The 23,737-nt window shown below is 39.9% G+C and overlaps 2 protein-coding genes across 2 annotated transcripts; both read right to left on the reverse strand.

The window, feature by feature from the left end:
* Positions 1-88: 88 nt before the first annotated feature.
* Positions 89-8,627, reverse strand: ppp1cc (protein phosphatase 1, catalytic subunit, gamma isozyme). Its single transcript, XM_022201691.2, has 7 exons — positions 8,239-8,627; positions 6,573-6,704; positions 4,157-4,387; positions 3,279-3,383; positions 2,807-3,030; positions 1,822-1,956; positions 89-754 (listed from the first exon to the last, which is right to left on the reverse strand). The coding sequence occupies exons 1-7, from the start codon at positions 8,291-8,293 to the stop codon at positions 665-667; spliced, it is 972 nt and encodes a 323-aa protein (XP_022057383.1). The 5' UTR covers positions 8,294-8,627; the 3' UTR covers positions 89-664.
* A 10,513-nt stretch (positions 8,628-19,140) lies between these two features.
* myl2b (myosin, light chain 2b, regulatory, cardiac, slow) lies at positions 19,141-22,786 on the reverse strand. The gene is made up of 7 exons (XM_022201686.2): positions 22,551-22,786; positions 20,570-20,659; positions 20,382-20,457; positions 19,922-20,026; positions 19,713-19,791; positions 19,587-19,635; positions 19,141-19,493 (listed from the first exon to the last, which is right to left on the reverse strand). The coding sequence occupies exons 1-7, from the start codon at positions 22,551-22,553 to the stop codon at positions 19,389-19,391; spliced, it is 507 nt and encodes a 168-aa protein (XP_022057378.1). The 5' UTR covers positions 22,554-22,786; the 3' UTR covers positions 19,141-19,388.
* Between the last annotated feature and the right edge of the window lie 951 nt (positions 22,787-23,737).

The raw sequence follows: 23,737 nt of genomic DNA on the forward strand, positions 1-23,737 counted from the left end.
GTTGACAAATGGAGGCCTCTTTATTCTTGCAGCGTTGCAGTTCTAACTTTTCATTTTGAAAAATCCAAAAACAACATCCAGATACGAATTCCCCCTAAAATACACTCAAACTTTATTAGAAAGATTTAGACATTACAAGAGTGCTTCTTTATTCATTTAATTTAGCACAAGACTTGCTTAAAAATGTGATGCAGTGTAGTCAATATCCTATGACACTGACAGTAAATTAACTGTAAATAATGTTTACGGAAGTAAACAGGTGTTTGTGACTTTCCCCCATAATTTTATAGCCATTAATATCCATTACTGACAGTGAGAAAAAAGATGACAAATGAACAAGACATGAAAGAAAGTGGAAAAATTGTGCACAGCTTCAAACAAGGCATTCCTGTGCATAAGTAGCCATATTGTTACATTTTTCCTGATTGAACAGTCATATGTGGCAAAGACTAGCTGCAAAATGGAGTGCAAAACACCTGAGGTTTTCATGGTGACATATCAATTTACCCCTGTGGACAAAACAACAAAATATTTTGCTTTCATCGAGTAGGAGTGGATATCTTTTCAGTATTGGCAGCATGAAGGATAACCAATCCCTCAAATGCAGAAGAACAGAGCAGAACAGAGGAGTCACACTCCAGCTATTTGCCCCCCACCCGCCCACTCATTTCTTGGCCTGCTTGGTGACCATGTTACGGGGAGGAGTCACAGGACGGCTGCCGTTGGGTTTCTTTTTCTCAGCTGGTTTCAAAATCTGCAAATAAAACAGACAGTCAAAAATGTTAAATGGGAAACCTGCAAAATGTTACACAAATATTTCACCAAGGAGTTTCATATTTTACTAAAAACATTCTGCCATTTTGATAACTTTTTCAAAAATTCTATGTTTCAGTTCTGTTTGTCAGCAAGGTTATGCAAAAATTGAAGCTTTACAAGAACCCATTATGAAATAATGCATTGGCCTTGGTGTGGGACTATGCCATCCGAGTGCTCTTGTAGGTAAATTTTAGATGAATTAAAATCAGTTGGATGAAAGGTGTGCTACATTTGATGGCAACAAGAATTGAGGGTGTGGTTGTGCAGAAGGGTCTACAGTGGCTGCCACTTCAAAGCAAACATGTGAAAGGCCTTAACTACATCCAGTTTTTGTCAGTCCTGGACTACAGTGGAAACAAGGCGCCACAACATGACAGGTTCTGTGAAAGAGGACCTGCTCCCTATGTAGACATGAAGGGTTTGTTCAATGCCAACAAAAAAACACAACAATGCTTAGTTACAAATACACAATAATGAAAACATAATTAGAAATACTACTATTCGTTTCTGCTAAAAAAAAAAAGCCCCTAAATACTAAGTTCTGCCAAATATAAAAGAGATAAACTAAAAGAAAACTGCAACTCAGTTAGCAAATCACTTGGTGGAGCTGTAAGATCAAAAACAACATTGTTTTTTCAAATGAACGCCAAATCAGCAGCCTCAGCATTCTGACACGACAGGTCTGTAGCAGTTACCAGATCTATTTTAACAATAAACTATATTTCTAATTGCATTCAGCTTATATGTTTTATTTTTAGGATATTGCATTTCTTTTCCCTATCTAAAATTTATATTATTCACATCATCTGACATTTTCCTAAATTTCTTCTATTTTCTCATATGTATCTCAACACTACATGACATTTTATTGAACATGTCAAAGTATTGTTGTCGTGATTGTGCAACTCAGATATTTCTTCCATTTCTCGTTCGAATGGGCAATGTTTTACTACTGCAGTGCAAAGAAGTGTAAATCATATTTCCCCAAATAGAAAGGCATGCTACCTGGAAAGAGCACATGAGAGTCTCATCCACGCTCATCATGGCACCAGCGTTGTCAAACTCCCCACAATAGTTTGGCGCTGAGAACAAAGTCACAAGCTGCCTCTTTGCGAAAAATTCATATCCATCCTCAACAACCTGCCAGCGAGAAAATAAAAGATTGAAAAGACACAGTTATACATTTCAGAGAGCATTTCTTGAAGGAACTTTATCTGTACCTTGTAGGATGTAAACAGTGTTAAATATTGTCAAGTGCAGTTGTTTCTAACCTCATGGATCAGGATTCATACGTAGGATTAGGGATACACAATTAGTACAACCAACAGTCAGCTAACAGTTACTTTCATTTTCCATTAGTTGCTCAATTATGTTCTGGATTGACAGATTTGTTGTTGGATTATAAATTGTAAAAATAAAATTAAATTAAATTGAAAAAAAAAAGGTGGGGAAAAAAGACATCCTTAAAAGTCTTATTTTGTTTACAACCCAAAGATTTTCAGATCATTTGCTCTACTGTCATTTATACTCAAAGTGAGTGTTCAACATTAAAATAGTTGATGTTTAATTCATAGGTAATAAATAATCAATTAATCATTGCAGCTCAACAAACATATTTTAGCCAAAGTCCAGTGTACAATTTTCAGACATTTTCTTGTGGATCACTGGATTTTTTTTTTTTTTTATCTCTTTTCCAGTCTGCTTTTTTTTTTCCCCCCAAAACAAAACACCAAAAAAATCCTTCAGCTGAGCTTGTCACAACCACTAGAAAAACGCATGCAGTGACCAAGGGTCAAAAGTAAATGTGGCTTTGTCTTGAAGGGCCACAAACCAAAAAGATCAACAACCCTGTCCAGTCACTGTGCCAGTTCATTGCATAATAGTGACGTCTTTGTATCAGGTGTTATCAGCATATCACATGATGTTCTATTACACACCCATTTCACACAGTCACGTATCTGTTCATAATGATAGAAGTGACTGTGATTACCTGATGGGCACGACAGATCAGGTCCAGGTCATGCTTGTGCAGGAACTTGGCTACCACCTCTGAGCCAAAGGTAAAAGATACACCCCTGTCATTCTCGCCCCAGCCCAAAACATCCTTGTCTGGATCAGACCAGAGCAAATCACACAGCAGACCCTGGTCAGGAACGTCAGTGGGACGCATGATGCGTCTGATCTGCTCCATGGACTGAAGGTCAGGAGACAGTCCTAAATGGAACGACAAAGTACATTTACAAATAAACATGCTGGTACTGAGGTCGGTAAATATTACACGTGGGCCTCTTGACAAACTGCAAACATAAAATTTCTCAAGGACAAATCAGAGTGGCTGATAACAAAGCTAGACTACTTCTGACATGCTGCATACAGATAAACCACAACGGAGTTCATAGAAATGTGTAAAGCATTCTAAATAGTTATACAATGCCACACTTAAATGTTTTTAAAGAATCTACCTCCATGGCAGCAAAAGATCTTCTCATCAACAATGGCGGCAATAGGGAGGCAGTTAAAACAATCTGTGAAGGTCTTCCAGAGTTTGATGTTGTACCTTCTTTTACCTAACATGAGAAGACAAGAAAATATATTTCAATTCCTGTTATCTGATAAAATTATGAACACATTTTCTGCTGCTGCACATTTGTAAAGCTCCCCAAGCTGCTAAATCAACCAAACACTCCAATTTTTTCTATTAAGTTCACTTAACCCTTTAAGCTTCAGTCAATTCCAGCCGTTTTCAGTACAAAAAATCGCTAATATTCTATTTTTAAATAAAAAAAAATTACGAAAAATACAGGGAATATTGGACGGGCATCACGAGGTGCATTTCCTTGAAAATGACCGATTCGGGGATTTTATACCGACTTCAGGACATGTTTTGGACAAAATAGTTTACTGGCTTGTGTCGTCTGGATGTAAAAGGTTGGATTATGGCCGTTTTTTGTGGAATCTTTTTTTTGTGTGTAGTAATGAACCCGGAAATGTGAGTCGCGCTGTGTGCGTTGAAGCCGTGTATAGAGAACGGATGGATGAATATTCGTTTTTGTCGGACAAATGTGTTTTTCTCACCCGCTGTGGTAATCGCATCTGAAAGTGGTTTATACCGGCGGATTCATGAGAATCTAAGCTTTCCATCGGCGTATAGTGTTTGTATAATCGTGTTTGCAGCCGTCGGACATTCTTGAAATTCCTATGCAAATTAGTAGGTGTACCGCCGGCGGTATACCTACGACGCACTGAAGCGTAAAGGGTTAACACACATATTGGACTGAAAAAACAAAACTGTGGAGCCAGTCAAACATTTTTGCCATTAAATTCAATATACATTACTTACACTCATCATAGAAACCATATATTCTGTTGATCGAAGCACACTCATGGTTCCCCCTCAGCAGGAAAAAGTTCTCAGGGTATTTGATTTTGTAGGCCAGCAGGAGGCAGATAGTTTCCAGAGACTGCTTCCCTCTATCCACATAGTCACCCAGAAACAGGTAGTTGCTCTCTGGAGGGAAGCCCCCGTACTCAAACAGCCTCAGCAGGTCATAGTATTGGCCATGGATGTCACCTGAAGGAGGGAGATAAATTAACTCGCTGAACCCCAAAATCCACAAGGTTTGAAAGACACAATATCACAACAGAAATGTAGACCATTTATCAGAGCCAGGAATTGTATTGACAGAAAGGACAGTTACATTTTCAACTTTCTGACAGTCTTTGAAATATACATCTATTATGCACCGTTTCATCACAAAACTTGACCAAATATAAGCTTAAAATCTTCATATTTTGTCTGAAATATTGTACTGTGTCCCCTTTAAAAATTTGCCAAAACCATTTACATGGACTAATTTCACAAGTAATAAATAAATAATACACTTTTTTTCCAGCACTGTTATGAACACCGTAAGGCACTTGAAGAAATGCTGAACATGTCGATTCCAGGTTTTTACATTTTTGTGGGAAAAAAATAAATAAATAATCACTACTAGACTACTCACAATAAGTTAGGGACATTGTGAGGTCCTCAGTGGATTTCATACATAAGGTGTTTGTTTCACTTCAGTGATTTTGGGGTAAGGAGGCAATTGTATTAGGGTGCTTAGACACACCTCATTCTGTGTTTTCCACGTAATGGTCTCACTGTGTACAGTGCACCTTATATATTATATATGACATTGTGGCCAATACCAAAAATACAAAAAGGCAACCCTTTTCAGTATGGCATCAATTTCAACATTCTGGGGGTATAAAAAGCTGGTATTATCACTAATTCATTCCCAGTTCATCATTCAAGCAGCCATGAACACACAATCTCACTTAATGAACAAGCAGCACCACCTGGCCACAGCGCGTCTTCAGGTTGGCAGCAGGCAGTCAGATGTTACTCGTGAACTTGGTGTGTCTCAAAGTGTCTTCAGCAGACTTGCAACAAGACACAGAACTACAGGCAGTGTTGGTGACAGACCCAGGAGTGGAGCCCCACGAGTGATAGACCACAATGATGACCAGTAGCTAAGGACCTATGCACTCAGACACCGTTATGCTACTGCTACACAGCTGCAGGCCTATTTACCAGAAGTGAGGGGTACTAGGGTTTCCAGACAAACCATTTGCAACCGACTCCATCGCTTTGGCTTGAATGCCAGATGACCGTTGCAGGTGACTCCACTGACACCAAGACACCGCCGTGACCGTTTGTAGTGGACACAAGACCATGTGACCTGGACAATGCAGCAGTGGTCTACCGTCCTGTTCACTGATGAGCGTCGGGTCACCTTGTACAGATATGATGGTCATCAGCATTGCTAGAGAAGGCAAGGTGAGCGATACGCCGAGGTCAACATGGTCCCCAGGGTTCGCTTTGGTGGAGGAGGTGCAACAGTCTGGGCAGGCATCACCAGTCAGCACAAAACAGATTTGGTAATTGTAGAGGACTCGTTCACTGCACGTTCTTACCTCTGAGACATCACAGATCCCATCATCATAAACAAATTCTGCCAGCACACCCCCAACTTTCTGTTCATGGATGATAATGCTCCACCACATGGTGCAGAATTGTCACAGCTCGACTTCAGGAAGTTGGAGTGCCTCATATGGTATGGCCAGCAATGTCCCCTGACCTGAACCCGAACCCTGAAGAGCGTATCCGGGACCAGCTGAAGCAGCGACTGGACGCTCGTACCTCACCCCCACATGACCTGGCAGAACTGCGTGTAGCACTTGTAGAGGAGTGGAACGCATTGCCTCAGAACGACATCACCCGCTACTGACTTTGTCAATTTTGCTTATTTGGGGCTATTTTTGTTATTGTCTAAATTGCTGGGGTAACTGTTGCACTGATGAAAATGATGCTTTTTCTCATTCATTAATAGTAATATCAAAGGGAACTATTAGTTATTTCATTAAAATTCAGACCAAATAGGCAAAGCACGCATGCAAATAACAATATCCCTAACTTATTGTGAGTAGAGTAATTAAACTTGTGTTTTTTTTCTTTTCTATGATTTATGGTATCATAACTGTGTCATACTGCAGAATAGACATTTCTGAGTTCTCTATATAGTGTAGTTTCTATAGAGGTTCAGATGTTTATATTGAAACCAGACTGCATTTGTTTTTGAGTCATAATTTATCTTGCCAGTGAAATTTAAAAATGAAACCAAAAAATGCTTCTCATGAAACCGTGGATCTAAATTGAGTTGATTGTTGATCCTATCTATCCAGATAAATAGATGTGATTTCCTATTTACCACAAATCTTGAGAGGGGCCTCCAGCTCCAGCAGAATGGGTTGACTGAGAAAGATCTCCCGGGACTTGAGGCATAATCCGCGGATCTCATTCTCCTGCAGCTGCACGTTCTTGCCAGGTTTTGCTCCTCTGACTGCAGTGACAAAACACAAACAAGAATCAGCAAAGATTATAGATAAATGCTGTTCAAGCTAAGTATTTGATGTCTGTTATAGTATCTTTATGTGGAGGCTGTGTGGGACAAACATACAGTAAGACACACCAATCAGGCATAACCACTGACAGGTGAACAACACTGATTATCTCTGCATCATAGCACCTGTTAGTGGGTTGGACATATTAGGCAGCATGTGAACATTTTGTCCTCAAAGTTGACGTGTTATAAGCAGGAAAAATGGGCAAACGTAAGGATTTGAGCCAGTTTGACAAGGACCAAACTGTGATGGCTAGGGGACTGGGTCAGAGCATCTCCACAACTGTAGCTCTTGTGGGTTGTTCCTGGTCTGCAGTGGTCAGTATCTATCAAAAGAGGTCCAAGGAAGGAACAGTTGTAAACCGGTGTTGTGCAATTTTCACACTCCCCGGAAAATCTGACTCCCCCTTCGTGTGAACGTGCGCGACTTACGTTTAACTCTGTGGCCACTTGACGGGTTTTCTGTTGTACGTTTACTATTTTTGCTGTTGTTTTCGGGTTAAATGGGATTAAGTACCGAACTGCAGACATGTTTTCCTGTTAAATATGATTAGGTGACAACATGTTTCTTCTCCTCTTCTCATCCGTATGTGCGCACCCTAAATGGCATCGGGGGAGATTCAACACTACTCTCAGCTTCACTCCTATGAGGACATCAGGACAGGACAGGGTGTAATTGCCAAATATTGTTCATATTCCATCAGTGTTCTACACGTGTCAATAATAAAATTATTCACTGAGAAAACGTTATATCTCCTTACTTAAATTCGGACTCCCCTAAGAATGCAAGATATGGCATCAAAATATGTCTGGTATTTATGTATTAAGTCTTTAATATAAGTCTAGTTCTTAAGTATAAAGTCATGCGTTATTGTTATTTTTATTGGGCCAGTTAACGATATAATAGAATTGAATTTCTTTACTTATCCCACACCTGGGAAATTATTTGCTACAAGAGCTAAAACACCAAATCACAAGTTTTAAAAAAAAAAATAAAAAAAAAAACGAGTAAATTACATTCTGTAAGAACAGAATAATAAAATAAGGGGCTAAATGATCACAGTATGGGAGATTAAGAACAGAGAGACTATTTCAAAACTAGGACTTTAACAGAAATATGCAGGTTGAGTTAACTGTGCAGATTGTATGATATGAAATAAAATCTGGAGTCAGATTTTGTTGGGCAACAATGTTATGCCTGATCGGTGTTTATGGCGCGACGGACTCCGCAGTGTGTTTCTGTCCAAGTGCTTTATGTCCCTGAGGTAAAGAAACATTACCAACCAAGCGGATCATTACGTGACAACTAACGTTTAATAATACATAAAAAATATGTTAGTTCGCAACTATTGCTAATAATTTTACATAGACACAAGAGCGAAGGATAGCTGCCCATCTACTGCCACTGTTTGTCCCAGCTGCTTACAAATACTGAGAGGAGTGCCTATTATGTAATAATTTAACATTCCCTTACCTTCTAAAAGCCGTTGGATGATACTGTCTATGTTGAGCTTGTCAACATCAGCCATTGCAAGCGTCGCGTTTAATAAAATCGACTCACTCAAATCTAGGTTTTGGCGTTAACACAGTTGTGAAAGCTAGCCCGCTAGCTATCCTAGCATTAGCTACCTACTGTTAGCCTCGCTAATTTTCCGGCTAAAGGTAAAGATGTTAGTGTGGCTCTGCTACTGTTTAGCTGCTCGCTAACTCCTTTAATAATCCAGTAAGCTACTTAGACATCGCAGTTTTAATTTTATTTACATCAAATGTCAGCTTTTGATGTGAAATGGGCACTATAAAAAATAAACGTCAGCCGCACTAGCCGTTAGCTAGCGATGATGTCCCGTCTCTGTTTTTCCTCTGCCGCACCTTGTACAGAGAAGCAGCTGCTTGAAAGAGGCTGCCGCTGGGAGCTGCGCCGCTATTGCCCCCTGCTGGCCTGGATGGAGAACAGTCTGCGGCGCATCTTGACACATCAGTCTGAATTTAACTGGAAACTAGATGAGCCCTCAGTAGAGGGCAGAACCACGCCCTCTGCTGGCGAAAATCCTGTCCTCCCGATACAACTGATGCAATATGTATCAATTTTGATCAGTGTCAAGTTTGATTATCCTGACTTCAGCGGTTGCAGAGATATCGGACCGGACATAGCCACATACATACATACATACATACATACATACTTACCCAGCCAGATACCGCACCGAATGCAATAACCCCGCCGACGTACCCGTCGGGCGTGGTTAACTAGACGAGCCCCCAGTAGAGGGCAGAACCACGCTCTCTACTGGCGAAAACCCTGTCCTCCCTATACAAATGACGCAATATGTATCAATTTTGATCATCGTACGTATCTCCCTTCCTACTTGATCTGCTGACTTGTAACTCCACAACTGAGCAGGGGACCTTAGACTGATCTCCAGTGCCAAGTTTGAGTATCCTGACTTCAGCACTTGCAGAGATATCGGACCGGACATAGCCACATACATACATACATACATACATACAGTGCCTTGCGAAAGTATTCGGCCCCCTTGAACTTTTCAACCTTTCGCCACATTTCAGGATTCAAACATAAAGAGATACAATTTAAATTTTTTGTCAATAATCAACAACAATTGGGACACAATTGTGAAGTGGAATGAAATTTATTGGATATTTTATACTTTTTTTTAACAAATAAAAAACTGAAAAGCGGGGTGTGCAACAGTGGCGGCCCGTGACCAAAATTACCGAGGAAGCCAGTGTGAACAACAAATTAGATTCTGTGTTTTAACTGTTATTTTCATGTAAACAAATCAGCCTACTGTTACAGTACCTTTACTCTACCGACTTCTCATTCATTTCAGTGAAAAAAAAAGAGGTTAAGTGCTCCAGGGGTTGTTCAGGGAGCCAGTAGACCGGTCAAATAGGAGACATGGCCAGCAGAAAAGCTGGTTAAGCTTGGCACTTCCCGTTAGCCACTCGTTTCTGGCATAGTTAGCTTCACAAAAAGAGCGAGCTTTTCCATTAGCTCTACACTTAGTTAGATTGAGCTTTGGAGTTGGCCTACCGTCCCTTTTGACTTGTAGTTGAACTTCAAAAGGAAGTTTTGTGAAGTCATTTTTTACAAGAAACTCAAGGTCCCTGTCACCATCCATTCTCTGGCTAGCTTGATGGCTATACTTGCTGTGTGGGCTTGCTGGCGCCTGGCGGGACAGCTGCATTAGTGTGGGTATTGTTCATCACAGTTTGTGATTGGTTGGAAGCCAGATTTGATCTGGCCTCCCTTATGTTTTTTTTTAATGATGCATCGACCATTAAGCGATGAGCCTTGCTTCAATCTGATTGGCTAATACGGGCTGTTTTTTTCTCTAAGGGAGGCAAGGCGAAGCTCGCCTCTGAACCAGGCGTAAACTAACCGTGACGTCACCCGTTGGTTTCAGCGCCAAGAAAATGAAGCCCGGATTTTGCTACTTCCTGGTCGCCGTTTTGGATTTTTTGGAGCCAGTGACGTAAAAAGCGTTATCAAACAGACTGGACTGGAGAGCAACTAGGGGCAGGATTGGCTGAGGACTCTCTTATCCCGCCCACATTTTACCGCAGAGGCTTCTGTTGCTGTCTATCAAGTATAGCCACGCCCCCTGGCTCCGCCAACTTTAACGATTTATTTAAAATTCAGTAGTGATTTATTTTAAGATCGGCCACCTGATCTCTCATTTTGACCATGAAAACTAACGGGGAAAAAATCATGAGCTGTGGAAAATCAGTCTATCAAATTTTATTTTTTCCAAAAATGAATTGGGGTCTATGGAGCAAAAGCTTTTTGGAGCCAACCCTAGCGGACGGCGAGATATTGCAAGTTTTTGACACTTCCGGGTTGGCTTCGATTCTGGAGCCAGATGCTACGTCCACTATATATACAGCCTGTGCTCTGAACAGACAGACAGCGCAGAGGGCATGAGAGACGTAGTGTAATGCACAAAAAGAGCTTGACAAGAGGGGCGCTGTTTTGCTCCTCACAAAGCAGAAATGCCTGATGTAGTGTTTTGACAACAAGGAATGACAAAAATATAAAACATAAAATACATAGTGGTGAAGATGATTTATATTTTTCTTTTCTTGCATATTTTTTGGGGAAGCCAGGCTTCCCTTGGCCTCCGTGAAAAACCGCCACTGGTGTGCAATATTATTCGGCCCCTTTACTTTCAGTGCAGCAAACTCACTCCAGAAGTTCAGTGAGGATCTCTGAATGATCCAATGTTGTCCTAAATGACTGATGATGATAAATAGAATCCACCTGTGTGTAATCAAGTCTCCGTATAAATGCACCTGCGCTGTGATAGTCTCAGGGTTCTGTTTAAAGTGCAGAGAGCATCATGAAGACCAAGGAACACACCAGGCAGGTCCGAGATACTGTTGTGGAGAAGTTTAAAGCCGGATTTGGATACAAAAAGATTTCCCAAGCTTTAAACATCTCAAGGAGCACTGTGCAAGCAATCATATTGAAATGGAAGGAGTATCAGACCACTGCAAATCTACCAAGACCCGGCCGTCCCTCTAAACTTTCACCTGGAACAAGGAGAAGACTGATCAGAGATGCAGCCAAGAGGCCCGTGATCACTCTGGATGAACTGCAGAGATCTACAGCTGAGGTGGGAGAGTCTGTCCATAGGACAACAATCAGTCGTACACTGCACAAATCTGGCCTTTATGGAAGAGTGGCAAGAAGAAAGCCATTTCTCAAAGATATCCATAAAAAGTCTGGTTTGAAGTTTGCCACAAGCCACCTGGGAGACACACCAAACATGTGGAAGAAGGTGCTCTGGTCAGATGAAACCAAAATGGAACTTTTTGGCCACAATGCAAAACGATATGTTTGGCATAAAAGCAACACAGCTCATCACCCTGAACACACCATCCCCACTGTCAAACATGGTGGTGGCAGCCTCATGGTTTGGGCCTGCTTTTCTTCAGCAGGGACGGGGAAGATGGTTAAAATTGATGGGAAGATGAATGGAGCCAAATACAGGAGCATTCTGGAAGAAAACCTGTTGGAGTCTGCAAAAGACCTGAGAGTGGGACGGAGATTTATCTTCCAACAGGACAATGATCCAAAACATAAAGCCAAATCTACAATGGAATGGTTGACAAATAAACGTATCCAGGCGTTAGAATGGCCAAGTCAAAGTCCAGACCTGAATCCAATGGAGAATCTGTGGGCAGAGCTGAAGACTGCTGTTCACAAACACTCTCCATCCAACCTCACTGAGCTCGAGCTGTTTTGCAAGGAAGAATGGGCAAGAATTTCAGTCTCTCGATGTGCAAAACTGATAGAGACATACCCCAAGCGACTTGCAGCTGTAATTGCAGCAAAAGGTGGCGCTACAAAGTTTTAATGCAAGGGGGCCGAATAATATTGCACGCCCCACTTTTCAGGTTTTTATTTGTTAAAAAAGTTTAAAATATCCAATAAATTTCATTCCACTTCATGATTGAGTCCCACTTGTTGTTGATTCTTGAGAAAAAATTAAAATTTTATATCTTTCTGTTTGAAGCCTGACATGTGGCGAAAGGTTGAAAAGTTCAAGGGGGCCGAATACTTTCACAAGGCACTATACTTACTTACCCAGCCAGATACCGTACCGAATGCAGTAACCCCGCTGACATTCGTCAGGTGTGGTTAACTACTCAAGACACACGATAGTCTTCTGAAACAGATGCTGTGAAGACATAAATCCATATTTAGACTAGAAAAGCACTCGGAGACCGCATACCTCCGCCATGCCGTTTGTCTGTCCGTCTGTGTGTGTGTGTGTGTGTGTGTGTGTGTGTGTGTGTCTGTTTGTCTGTTAACAGCATAACTCAAAAAGTCATGGACGGATTTTCACCAAATTTTTACAGGATGTCTGGAAGAGCAAGAGTAAGAATCGATTAGATTTTGGAGGTGATCCGAATCACTGTCTGGATCCAGGAATTTTTTGAAGGTCGAAGGAGACACACACACAGACGGACAGACAAACAGACTCCGGTGATTACATAACCTCCTGGCGGAGGTAATAATAAATCCAAGATTCAAGAAGTGAGGGTGAACACGATATTTACCCTTTGTTCATTTCAAGACCTTAATTAAATAGATAGATAGATAGATACTTAATCCTGAGGGAAATTCAAGTGTTCAACTGCTTACCTACAACAACATAAAATCACAAATAGGCAGGTTTGTAACATTGACATTGAAGATTATACTCTGAAAAACTTGCTTTGCAATACTATACTATAAAAAACGCTTCTTTATACTATAAAAAATGCTTCTATTTTCAAAATCTATAGAATATTAAATGTAACTGAAATTCAATATACAGTATTTACACGTTTCAAGGCACAGTGATTTAAAGGGAATTTTAAATGAGTTAAAGTGACTTTGATAGGTAGTAGGAAAACAGTTTTATCGAACGACCTAAGGTGCATGGACATTCTGTAATAATGACATTGGTCCTAATGTGATTATGATTCTGTAATGATACACACTAAAAAGCAATTCAAGATACCTACTTCTATAGCTGTAAGAAAAACATCTAGTTAATGAATTTAGATAAACTTTTTAAGTTGCAAACAAAGGAGTGCTTCTGCAGGTCCTTTACTCCAACATCAGTCAGACTGCCTTATAACTCACTGGCCTACTGCATTTACTGCTGTACTTTTCTCTTACCACACACATTCTCATGGTGCTGCTACTGTTGCTTATGTGCAATTATTTGTTATAATCTCATCTTTTGTTTAGAATGTTTCTTTGCAATGTTTGTACTGTGCATGTATAATATATTCTTATACTGCCCTCATACCCCTGTCATTTTGAGCTGCTCTAACGGTGAACTTCCCCTTGAGGAGTTGTGTTGACTAATTAATGTAAAGTAACTGTATCAGCTTAAGTTGGATGTTATTAAAACTCAAATTTATAGGTTCAGTGACTAAAACTAAATCAAACTGTAGTAATTTATTCAATTTAGCAATCTAACTTAATTTTTATTCTCAATAAGTTCCAGGTTTGAAGAACCTCCTCTATCTATGCAACATGCTGAAGACTGTGTGTCTAAGGATCTGTTGGCTGAACAATATAAATACGATTGAAAGGATAGTTTGCACTCATAAATTCTACTATAGTAACGAATTTTTAAATATTCTCAATAATTTTGAGAGTAATATTACCAATAGTGGACTTAGAATAAGTTGTATTATTACACATAGCTAACATGAGGGATATTTAGTAAAGCAATTAGGCCGTTCTATTCTGTAGTTTCGCAAACAACGACTCGGTGATGAAGTTTGATTTACAAATCCACTCAGTTACAGATGGTTTTCATTTGTGCCATGCGGAGGTAAAGCTTAATTTAGTTTTTGATTATTCGTGAAGCTGTCAGTTTTCAATTTCTAAGTGAAAACTGACATCTGTTGGGAACTACTGCTACAGTTTTCTTGGCCCGTCTTATTGACTGGTCTTTGGTTCCAGATGACCTCTATAGATAATAATGCAATAGTAGTCAATCCAAACAGTGTGACTGTTCAGTGGCCCACTTTTTTTTTTAAAAAAACTGTATGTTGAGTTCTCACAGATTAAACGGTTGTTCCTCTTCAGCTAAAATGTTACAGTTAACATTTATGCAGTACAGCTAATTTTCTGTAAAATTTCTTTGATTTGTGTATTCGACAGATACATTAAAAAGACAAAAGGATAGCCTTTGCAAGCCTTCAGTCTACCTTATTGCACTTTGTCTCATCAAGTAGGAGAGCTACAGGAGTGAGAATCAAATTTTTTAGGTTAATAGATAGTAATTAAAAACAAAATTATTAAGAAAGTTGTCATTAACAACACCTTTGTAAAGAAAGACTAATTCCGTAAAAATATCAATAGAAGTTGTTGAAGTTCAAAAAGGCCGATGCTAACTGTTGAGTTTATTGTCTTCACTGAGCCACAACTTTTATCTTTTAGATAAAAGTAGCACATTTTTACCCACTAATCCTTTTTAAATATTTTTTTAACATCCCTGTATTTTTTAATTACTATTGACTTTAAAACCTCGATGTGTTCTGTTAAGATGAATGTGTTAAGATATATTCCCTGATAGAAAACATAGCAATGTTAAAACATACAGTCCCCATTTAAAGTTTTCAACTCCCTTGGAAGTTTTTCCTCTTTGTTGCTTTTTAACATTCAGTCATGGTCAGTATAATTTGTCTTCTTTGACAAGAATTTACAAAACAAAGATTTTTCATGTGAACGTGAAAACAAATTACTACAAATTAGTGTCAAATAATAAAAAATATTAAACATAAAAAAAGTGACTGCATCACCACCCTCAAGTCAGCATCTACTGTAGTGGATGCACCTTTGGCTACAATTACAGCATTAAGCCTGTGTGAACAGTCTCAGCCAGTCTGATTTTACACAACTTTTCTTTGCAAAACTGTCAGGTTGCATGTGGATTATGAATGAAGAGCCCTTTAAGTTGTGCCACAATTTCTCAGTTGGATTGAGGTCTGGGCTCTGACTGGGTCACTTCAGCAATCATGTTGTTGTATTTAAACCATTTATGTGCAGCTGTATGTTTTGGGGCATCGTCTTTATGTAAACATGTTCTCCCAAGTCACAGTTGCATTAAGGCCTGTACGAGGTTGCTCTCCCAGATTTCCCCATACTTTGCTGCATTCATTGTACCCTCTACCTTTACAAGCCTTCCTCTACTGATGACGAGCATCTCCGCATCATGATGCCACCGCCATGCTTCACTCTGGGAATGGCGTGTTTTTGATCATGTGCATTGTTAGGTGTATGCCAATTGCAGCGTCTAGTATGATGGCTAAAAATATAAATTTTGGTTACATAAAACCAAAGAACCTAGTCTCTCTCATCTCAGCTGATGAAGCTTGTGACTCCTTCAGAGGAGTCATGGGTTGAGTCATGCCTTGATAACCATCTTCACTGTTGTCTTTGCTGCGTAGTCATTTATTTTCTGAGGACGGCCGGCTCGAGGTGCTGTTTCCTTCCATTTCTTAATGATGGGTTTAACTGCACTTTAAGGAATATTCAGTGACTTTGAGGTTTTATTGTGTCCATCCCCTGATTGATGCTTTTCAATAACCTTTTCACAGGGATGCTCAAAGTGTTCTTTTGTGTCTTCATGGTGTAGTTATAACTGGAGTACTGATTCACCAGTGATTGGACCTTCTAGATACAGTCTTTTTACTACAATAACTTGAAACACATTCACTGCACTCAAATGATCACCATTTAACTAATTGTGTGACTCTTTGCACCCCTTGGCTGCATCTGTGTTGAATGAGGTGAATTGCTTTAAAGGGAATGAGTATACACAGGCAGTCACTTATCAACTTATTTTACATTTTATATCTATAATTAGTTAACAATACTTTCTAGAACCTGGTTCTGTAATTTATTTATTTGTTTTTAATTCTTGTCATAAAGCCAAATCGACCAATAGAGAATGATTCAATGATAAAAATATATAAAAGGGCCAAACTTCCAAGGAGGGTGAATACTTTTTATTTTTACTCTATGGCACTGGGCAAAACATTACCTCTAACTCTTCTCTTTCTCTTAGCTTGTGCTTTGTTCTCTCTGTCCTCCCTCTCTGTACCTCTCTCAGGTATTTCTGGCTGTGGAGCTTCACATGTCTGATCTACTATTACAGGCCTCAACAATTTGTCTAGTGTTTATGTTCTCTTCTTTGTCGTCTGTTTTTCTGTCTCCCTTTCTCCCCCCTTTGCTCTCACCCCAGACAGCCTCCCCCTCCCCTCTGAGCCTGATTCTGCTGAAGGTTTCTTCTTGTTAAAAGGGAGTCGCTCTTCTCCACTGTTGGTTTGCTTTTTCTAATATAGAGCATTATAGGGTTTATATCTATATAAATAATGGTCAAACAGTATTTTAGTACTACAGCTGGTAGGTAGTAGAAAAAATAAGTTGTACTCTGACAGAGATCAGTTTCTCCATCTTTGCTGACTTCAGTTTAGTCTGCAGAGAAAAGAAAATTCAACGGAATGCGTCAGTCCAAAAGAAAACAAAGAACGACATTTCTCTCCAATAAATGGAACATATTTTAATGTCATTCAAAATGAAATGACCTTGCTTTTTAAAGGCAGAAATTAGATTTACTATTATCAAAAACTAAACCGTACAGTAAGTTAATCTCATATTTCTCAAAAATGAGCTGATTGAGGTTTAAAATTGTATTTTTAATACACGTGTTTTAGAGTCAACTTCTTTGTTTGACTGGCAAAATGAAAAAGAAAGAACAGTTTCATCCCTAAGAAGACACTGTACAAGCTTTAAAAGAACTCTGTAAGTCTTGAGCTTAGTGCAGTTGCTGGTTAATGAGTGGAAATAACTCGCTTTTGCTAAGACACCGACCTTCGCTTTTCAGGACACTGTCTAGCCAGCAATGCCCTCCCTTTTGCTGTGACAATGGGACATGGAGCTGCTCTGTTGCATTTGTAATATGCAGCTAATTAAAGATCATTGCTGAAACAGTTTTCCTGCTGCAACTACACACGTGGACAAAATTGTTGGTACCCCTCAGTTAAAGAAGGAAAAACCCACAATTCTCACTGAAATCACTTGAAACTCACAAAAGTAACAATAAATAAAAATGTATTGAAAATTAAATAATCAAAAACAGCCATTACTTTTGAATTGTTGATTAACATAATTATTTAAAAAAACAAACTAATGAAACAGGCCTGGACAAAAATGATGGTACCTCTATAAAAGATTGAAAACTATTTGACCAGAGTGACATGATTAACTCAGGTGTGTCATTTAATTGACATCACAGGTGTTTCCAAACTCATAATCAGTCAGTCTGCCTATTTAAAGGGAGACAAGTAGTCACCCTGCTGTTTGGTGAAAAGGTGTGTACCACACTGAACATGGACAACAGAAAGCGAAGGAGAGAATTGTCCCAGGACATCCGAAAAAAAATGATAGACAAACATCTTAAAGGTAAAGGCTATAAGACCATCTCTAAACAGCTTGAAGTTCCTGTGACAACAGTGGCTCATATTATTCAGAAGTTCAAGACCCACGGGACAGTAGCCAACCTCCCTGGACGTGGCCGCAAGAGGAAAATTGATGACAAATTGAAGAGACGGATCGTTGGAATTGTATCCAAAGAGCCCAGAGCAACCTCCAAAGAAATTAAAGGTGAACTCCAAGGCCAAGGTACATCAGTGTCAGATCGCACCATTCGTCGTTGTTTGAGCCAAAGTGGACTTCATGGGAGACGACCAAGGAGGACACCACTGCTGAAAAAAACTCATAAAAAAGCCAGACTGGAATTTGCAAAAATGCATGTTGACAAGCCACAAAGCTTCTGGGAGAATGTCCTTTGGACAGATGAGACCAAACTGGAGCTTTTTGGTAAGGCACATCAACTCTATGTTCATAGACTCAAAAACTAAGCATACGAAGAAAAGAACACTGTCCCTACGGTGAAACATGGAGGAGGCTCAGTAATGTTTTGGGGCTGCTTTGCTGCATCTGGCACAGGGTGTCTTGAAAGTGTGCAAGGTACGATGAAATCTGAAGACTGTCAAGGCATTCTGGAGAGAAATGTGCTGCCTCGTGTCAGAAAGCTTGGTCTCAGTCGCAGGTCATGGGTCTTCCAACAGGACAACGATCCAAAACACACAGCCAAAAACACCCAAGAATGGCTGAGAGAAAAGCGTTGGACTATTCTAAAGTGGCCTTCTATGAGCCCAGATCTGAATCCCATTGAACATATGTGGAAGGAGCTGAAACATGCCATTTGGAGAAGACACCCATCAAACCTGAGACAACTGGAGCTGTTTGCTCATGAGGAGTGGGCCAAAATACCTGTTGACAGCTGCAGAACGCTCATTGACAAATACAGAAATCGTTTAATTGCAGTGATTGCCTCAAAAGGTTGTGCAACAAAATATTAAGTTATGGGTACCATCATTTTTGTCCAGCCCTATTTCATTAGTTTGTTTTTTTAAATAATTATGTTAATCAACAATTCAAAAGTGATGGCTGATTTTGATTATTTAATTTTCAATAAATTTTATTTATTGTTACTTTTGTGAGTTTCAAGTGATTTCAGTGAGAATTGTGGGTTTTTCCTTCTTTAACTGAGGGGTACCAACAATTTTGTCCACGTGTCCAATCAGATGGAGAATGAAAACCTCTGGGAGTGGCCTGTTTGTCTTTCGATCGTCAGAAAAACTCTGCAGTTATGTTAAAGGTGCAAATGCAAATGGATCCTTCTGAATATCTTTTTCAGTGCGACTGTCAGTGATGTCAACACTTTCTTTATGCATTCATCAAAGGCATTCCATGGCATGTATTGTAACAGAGATTATGTTTAAAATAGTTTATTTTCTTTGATCACAGGAACTTTTAATTTTAGCTAAAAGGATGGCATATACATAACGTCATAATACATACATTTACATATTATAACCATCCAATAATACACAATAAACACATTCACATCTGTGTTGACCCAAATTGGAGCTGAAATGTGAAATTGTTGTTTTAAACTTTCTGTTTCTGCTGTGTGATCATGCACATGCAAATGTCCAGAGGGCATAATTTGAGAATTGTTTCATCTATTCTTGGTCTTTCTCTTCACCATGTGTGATGACGTAGACCAGGTTCTTGTAGTCAAGGTTCCCTGCAACATCTGGAGGGAATGCCGCAAACATCTGTTCCATCTGTGGCCATGAAGTAAAAATAAGTTATTTTCCTGACTGATGTTTTTTAAATTGCTAAAACGTCATCATCCATTGTAAAGACGGACCACTGACCTCTTCAGGGGAGAACCTGTCTGCCTGTGTTGTCAGCATTTCCGTCACACTGTGAAAACAAACAGTGATGGTGAGCAAACCAAACACTCATTTCATCAAATACTCACACACATCAATGTTACACACAAGTCTTTCTTTAATGTTCCTTTTCCCTCGGGGTCGAACACTTTGAAGGCATTGAGGATGGTCTCCTCTGGGTCAGCACCTGGAGGTGAAAAGTGGCAATTTGGAATTGATGAAAAATTAAAACAAAGGTAACTTTTTTTTTCTTGTAAGTGCTATGCTCCTGGTATCTACACACATAGGAGGAGTCATACAATGACATCCTTGTTCACCTTTTAATTTCTCTCCAAACATGGTGAGAAAGACTGTGAAATTAACCGGTCCTGGTGCCTCCTTCAGCATGTCATCAATCTCCTCTTGTTTGACATTTAAACGGCCTGGAGAAAGATGGGACAAGAGGTGGAATGGCGGTTAGGGCTGTAACTAATGATTATTTTCATTATTGATTCATTTCATGACCATCTTTCAAGCTAATTGATTAATTGTTTGGTCGATACACTGTCAGAAAACAGTGAAAAATAGCTGTCGTAACCTCCAAGCGCCCAAGGTGACTTCCTCAGATTGCCTGGATTTTCAAAACCAAAAGACATCCATTTTGTCATCACGAAGACAAGAAATGCTCACATTTGAGAAGCTGGAACTTGAGGATGTTTGCCAATTTTGTTGGATAATCTTGTGAAGTGTGATTGTGTGAAGCTGTCACAACAGAAAACAGACACATAGTGATCTTACCCAAAGCTGCAAAAGTGTCTCTCAGGTCATTCTTGTCAATGAAGCCATCTCTGTTTTGGTCCATGATAGTGAAAGCCTGCAGAAGTGGGATTGTTACATGCCATGTCTCCAGTGTGCACACTAAGCAGCCACCACACAGTGAGCTGCTCAATTTCAACGTGAAAGAAAACATTTGGCAGAGCACTGACTTCTTTGAACTCCTGGATCTGGGCCTGTTCAAACATGGAGAACACATTGGAGCTGGCTCCCTCCGCTCTCTTCTTTGCTTTCTTGGGTGCCTGCAGGGTTTGACGATGACACTCTAATTAGATCCAAAACTAATGACACGATCGTCACCTGGCTCTCTGCTTCAGCTTCACTCGTTATCGGTTTTACTGTCACACATGCATTTCTATGATAACGAGAAATGATCAGCAAACTTACCAAGTGTGGGGGCATTAAATGCACAAAAGGCAGGGTTTATACTAGGGCACGCATTTCATTAGGAAGGATTACAAACACTGTCAGTTTGTTATGGAAATATTTACTCAAGCTTCCAATTTTGTGAGAATGCAGACTAAGCCTGGGGAGGTGTGGTCCCATGCCTGCACTCCCATAGTCTCAGGATCACATGAGGGATTATTCTATAGGGCCTGGGTGATGACAGGATGGTACACTGAGCCCTGTTTGATCAGAAATCCCTCGGAGGGAAGGATTATGTTGAACTATTTACATGACTGCCAAGGAACTGTGAAAAACAGTGTAAGGGGATGCAGTGCAATGACATCATTTTGCTTGGATTCACGGGCCTCTCGACAGCTGCTGTCTAACCCTTGTTGTGGATTAGCTCTTGAGCACTTGTATATCTCGTGGACGGGACCTCTAGCGCTCAGATTCATTTAATTCTTTATTTTGTTTTAAGAGGATTCGTGTACTCCAGGGAAATGAGGCAGAGTTTCATGATGCTGCCAGCAGAGATCATGATTGAAACAGCAGAAACTTTATTGTTTAAAAGAATTCATTTATTATTATTATTGACCTCTTTGTGACCTGCACCTGTTACTCTTCTCTCTCCCACTCATCTTTGTTCAACTCTTCTCTCAGTTTTTACCTTTTAACTCATTTTCCTTTCCTTTCCTTTCCTTTCCTTTCCTTTCCTTTCCTTTCCTTTCCTTTCCTTTCCTTTCCTTTCCTTTCCTTTCCTTTCCTTTCCTTTCCTTTCCTTTCCTTTCCTTTCTTTTGTCTTGTGTCCTCTTCAGTTGCTCTTCTCCTCATTCGAGTCTTGTTGTGTGTTCATAGTAATAGATTTCAGAGTGGTGAAGGTTGGGGTGAGTGGCAGAGGGGATACGTCCTTATCTATATTTAGTACACATGCGTTTACCACACCATTACCAACATAAAAGAAACAGAGGACATTTATTTTCACGTACCCCTACTACATTACTCAGAGGTGCAACAATACAGACAGAGAAATCATAAATTCCTACATCATGACCCCTACAATATCCAAAACAAACCTTCACCAGTGAGTGCATCCACTCCTTTTCTCCTCTTTCCTTCTTTCTCCTTTCCTGTCCTTCCCTGTCCTCCTCCTCCTTCCCACTGTCTCATCTTATCTGCTCTCCTCTCCTGTCCTCTAATCCTCTCTTGTCTTCGCTCCTTTTCTCTTCTCTTCTCTCTTCCCTTTTCCTCTCCTTAAATATGTAAAGATGTACAGCAGTTGTGTGTGTGCAAAATTTCCCTGTGCGGTTTAATTGTAAAAATGAAAACAGAACCATTAAAGGATTAGCTTAAGGTCCAAGGTCTCCTTCTCTTTCCCTCTCTCCTCTCCTCTGCAAAACACAATTACATTGTACTCATTTTTTAAAAAAAAAATCATCATTGTGAGTAGACAAATATAATCAATAACTCATCAATAGGACAACTGGAGTGCTGTCCTATTGAATATTTTTTTAAATCTGTATTCAGCACCCATAAGCATATTGACATGGAGTGTATTGATTCATTATCACTGGCATGAGAGGAGCAAGGCGTAATTCATCAAAACAAACCATGGCAGTATAATGTACAAATATAGGACATACTATATAAACACATTAGCCATGCAGCAGGAGCAGAATGCCGCCTTACAGTCTGCTGGTATTTTAAACAAGATTAAATGCAATGACAATGAAATCTGTGTCCACTCACCATGTTGCAGTGTAGCTGGATGAGGACCAAACAGTATCCTTGTTGCTTTATGATGGAGCAGCTCACAAAACAATGGCTAGATATACTGACCCCTGTCCCCTCTATAATGGCGCATGCTTAGGGGCTATAAATACTCCATGCCTTCTTTAGGCAGAGACCCAGGTAAAGAGGACTATTCTCTCGCCACCATTGTCAGAGTTCATGAGATTTAGGGATAATAGCCAAACACACATACCCCATTACTGAGGCCCAAGAATAACAACAGGACATAGCTTTGGCTCGGGAAGGACAGTTGAGTTTGAGACTGACAGTTGCACTTGATGGGATCCATCATCCAGCTGTCCTGTTAGTGCTCCACAGAGACCCAGGCTGTGCTCTGATGAGAGCAGTTTCCTGGTAGCACAATAAACGGAACTGTTAGCTAAAGCTTTCTGAGCCCCAAAAAGACTTGATCATAAACAGCATGCCAGGCTGTGGAAAACATTAGTAGGAAACATTGTCCGTATGATGTGTTTCATCAACAATGCTGTTCAGGTTTTCTCTTGCAGTTGAACAGTTATTAACCTACTTCCATTTACTTGGAAATAGATTACTGTTTAATCTTATGGGTTGTAGTTCATCCAAATGTGCACAAAGGTTATTCTTAGGGATTTGTGCCCTGACACATTCAGTTTGAAATAAAATAATGAATACTACATTAAAAAAACAAACTTCAGGTTTAATATGATATATATATATATATATATATATATATATATACACACTGCTCAAAAAATAAAGGAACACTTTTTAATCTAAGTTTTGCATCAAGTTAGTCAAACATGTGGGACACTGATCTGGTCAAGTAAGTAACGGAGGAGGTTTTTAGTCAGTTTCAGCTGCTTTGGTGTTCATAAAATTAACAACAGATGCACTAGAGGGGTAACAATGAGATAACCCCCAAAACAGGAATGAGTTTACAGGTGAAGGCCACTGACATTTTTTTCCTTCCTAATCTTTTCTGACTGTTTTTCACTAGTTTTGCATTTGGCTAGGGTCAGAGTCACTTCTGGTAGCATGAGGCGATACCTGGACCCTACAGAGGTTCCACAGACAGTCCAACTCCTCCAGGATGGCACATCAGTGTGTGCCATTGCCAGAAGGTTTGCTGTGTCTCCCAGCACAGTCTCAACAGCATGGAGGAGATT

The sequence above is a fragment of the Acanthochromis polyacanthus genome, chromosome 7, assembly GCF_021347895.1.
Source record: "Acanthochromis polyacanthus isolate Apoly-LR-REF ecotype Palm Island chromosome 7, KAUST_Apoly_ChrSc, whole genome shotgun sequence".
NCBI lineage: Eukaryota > Metazoa > Chordata > Actinopteri > Pomacentridae > Acanthochromis > Acanthochromis polyacanthus.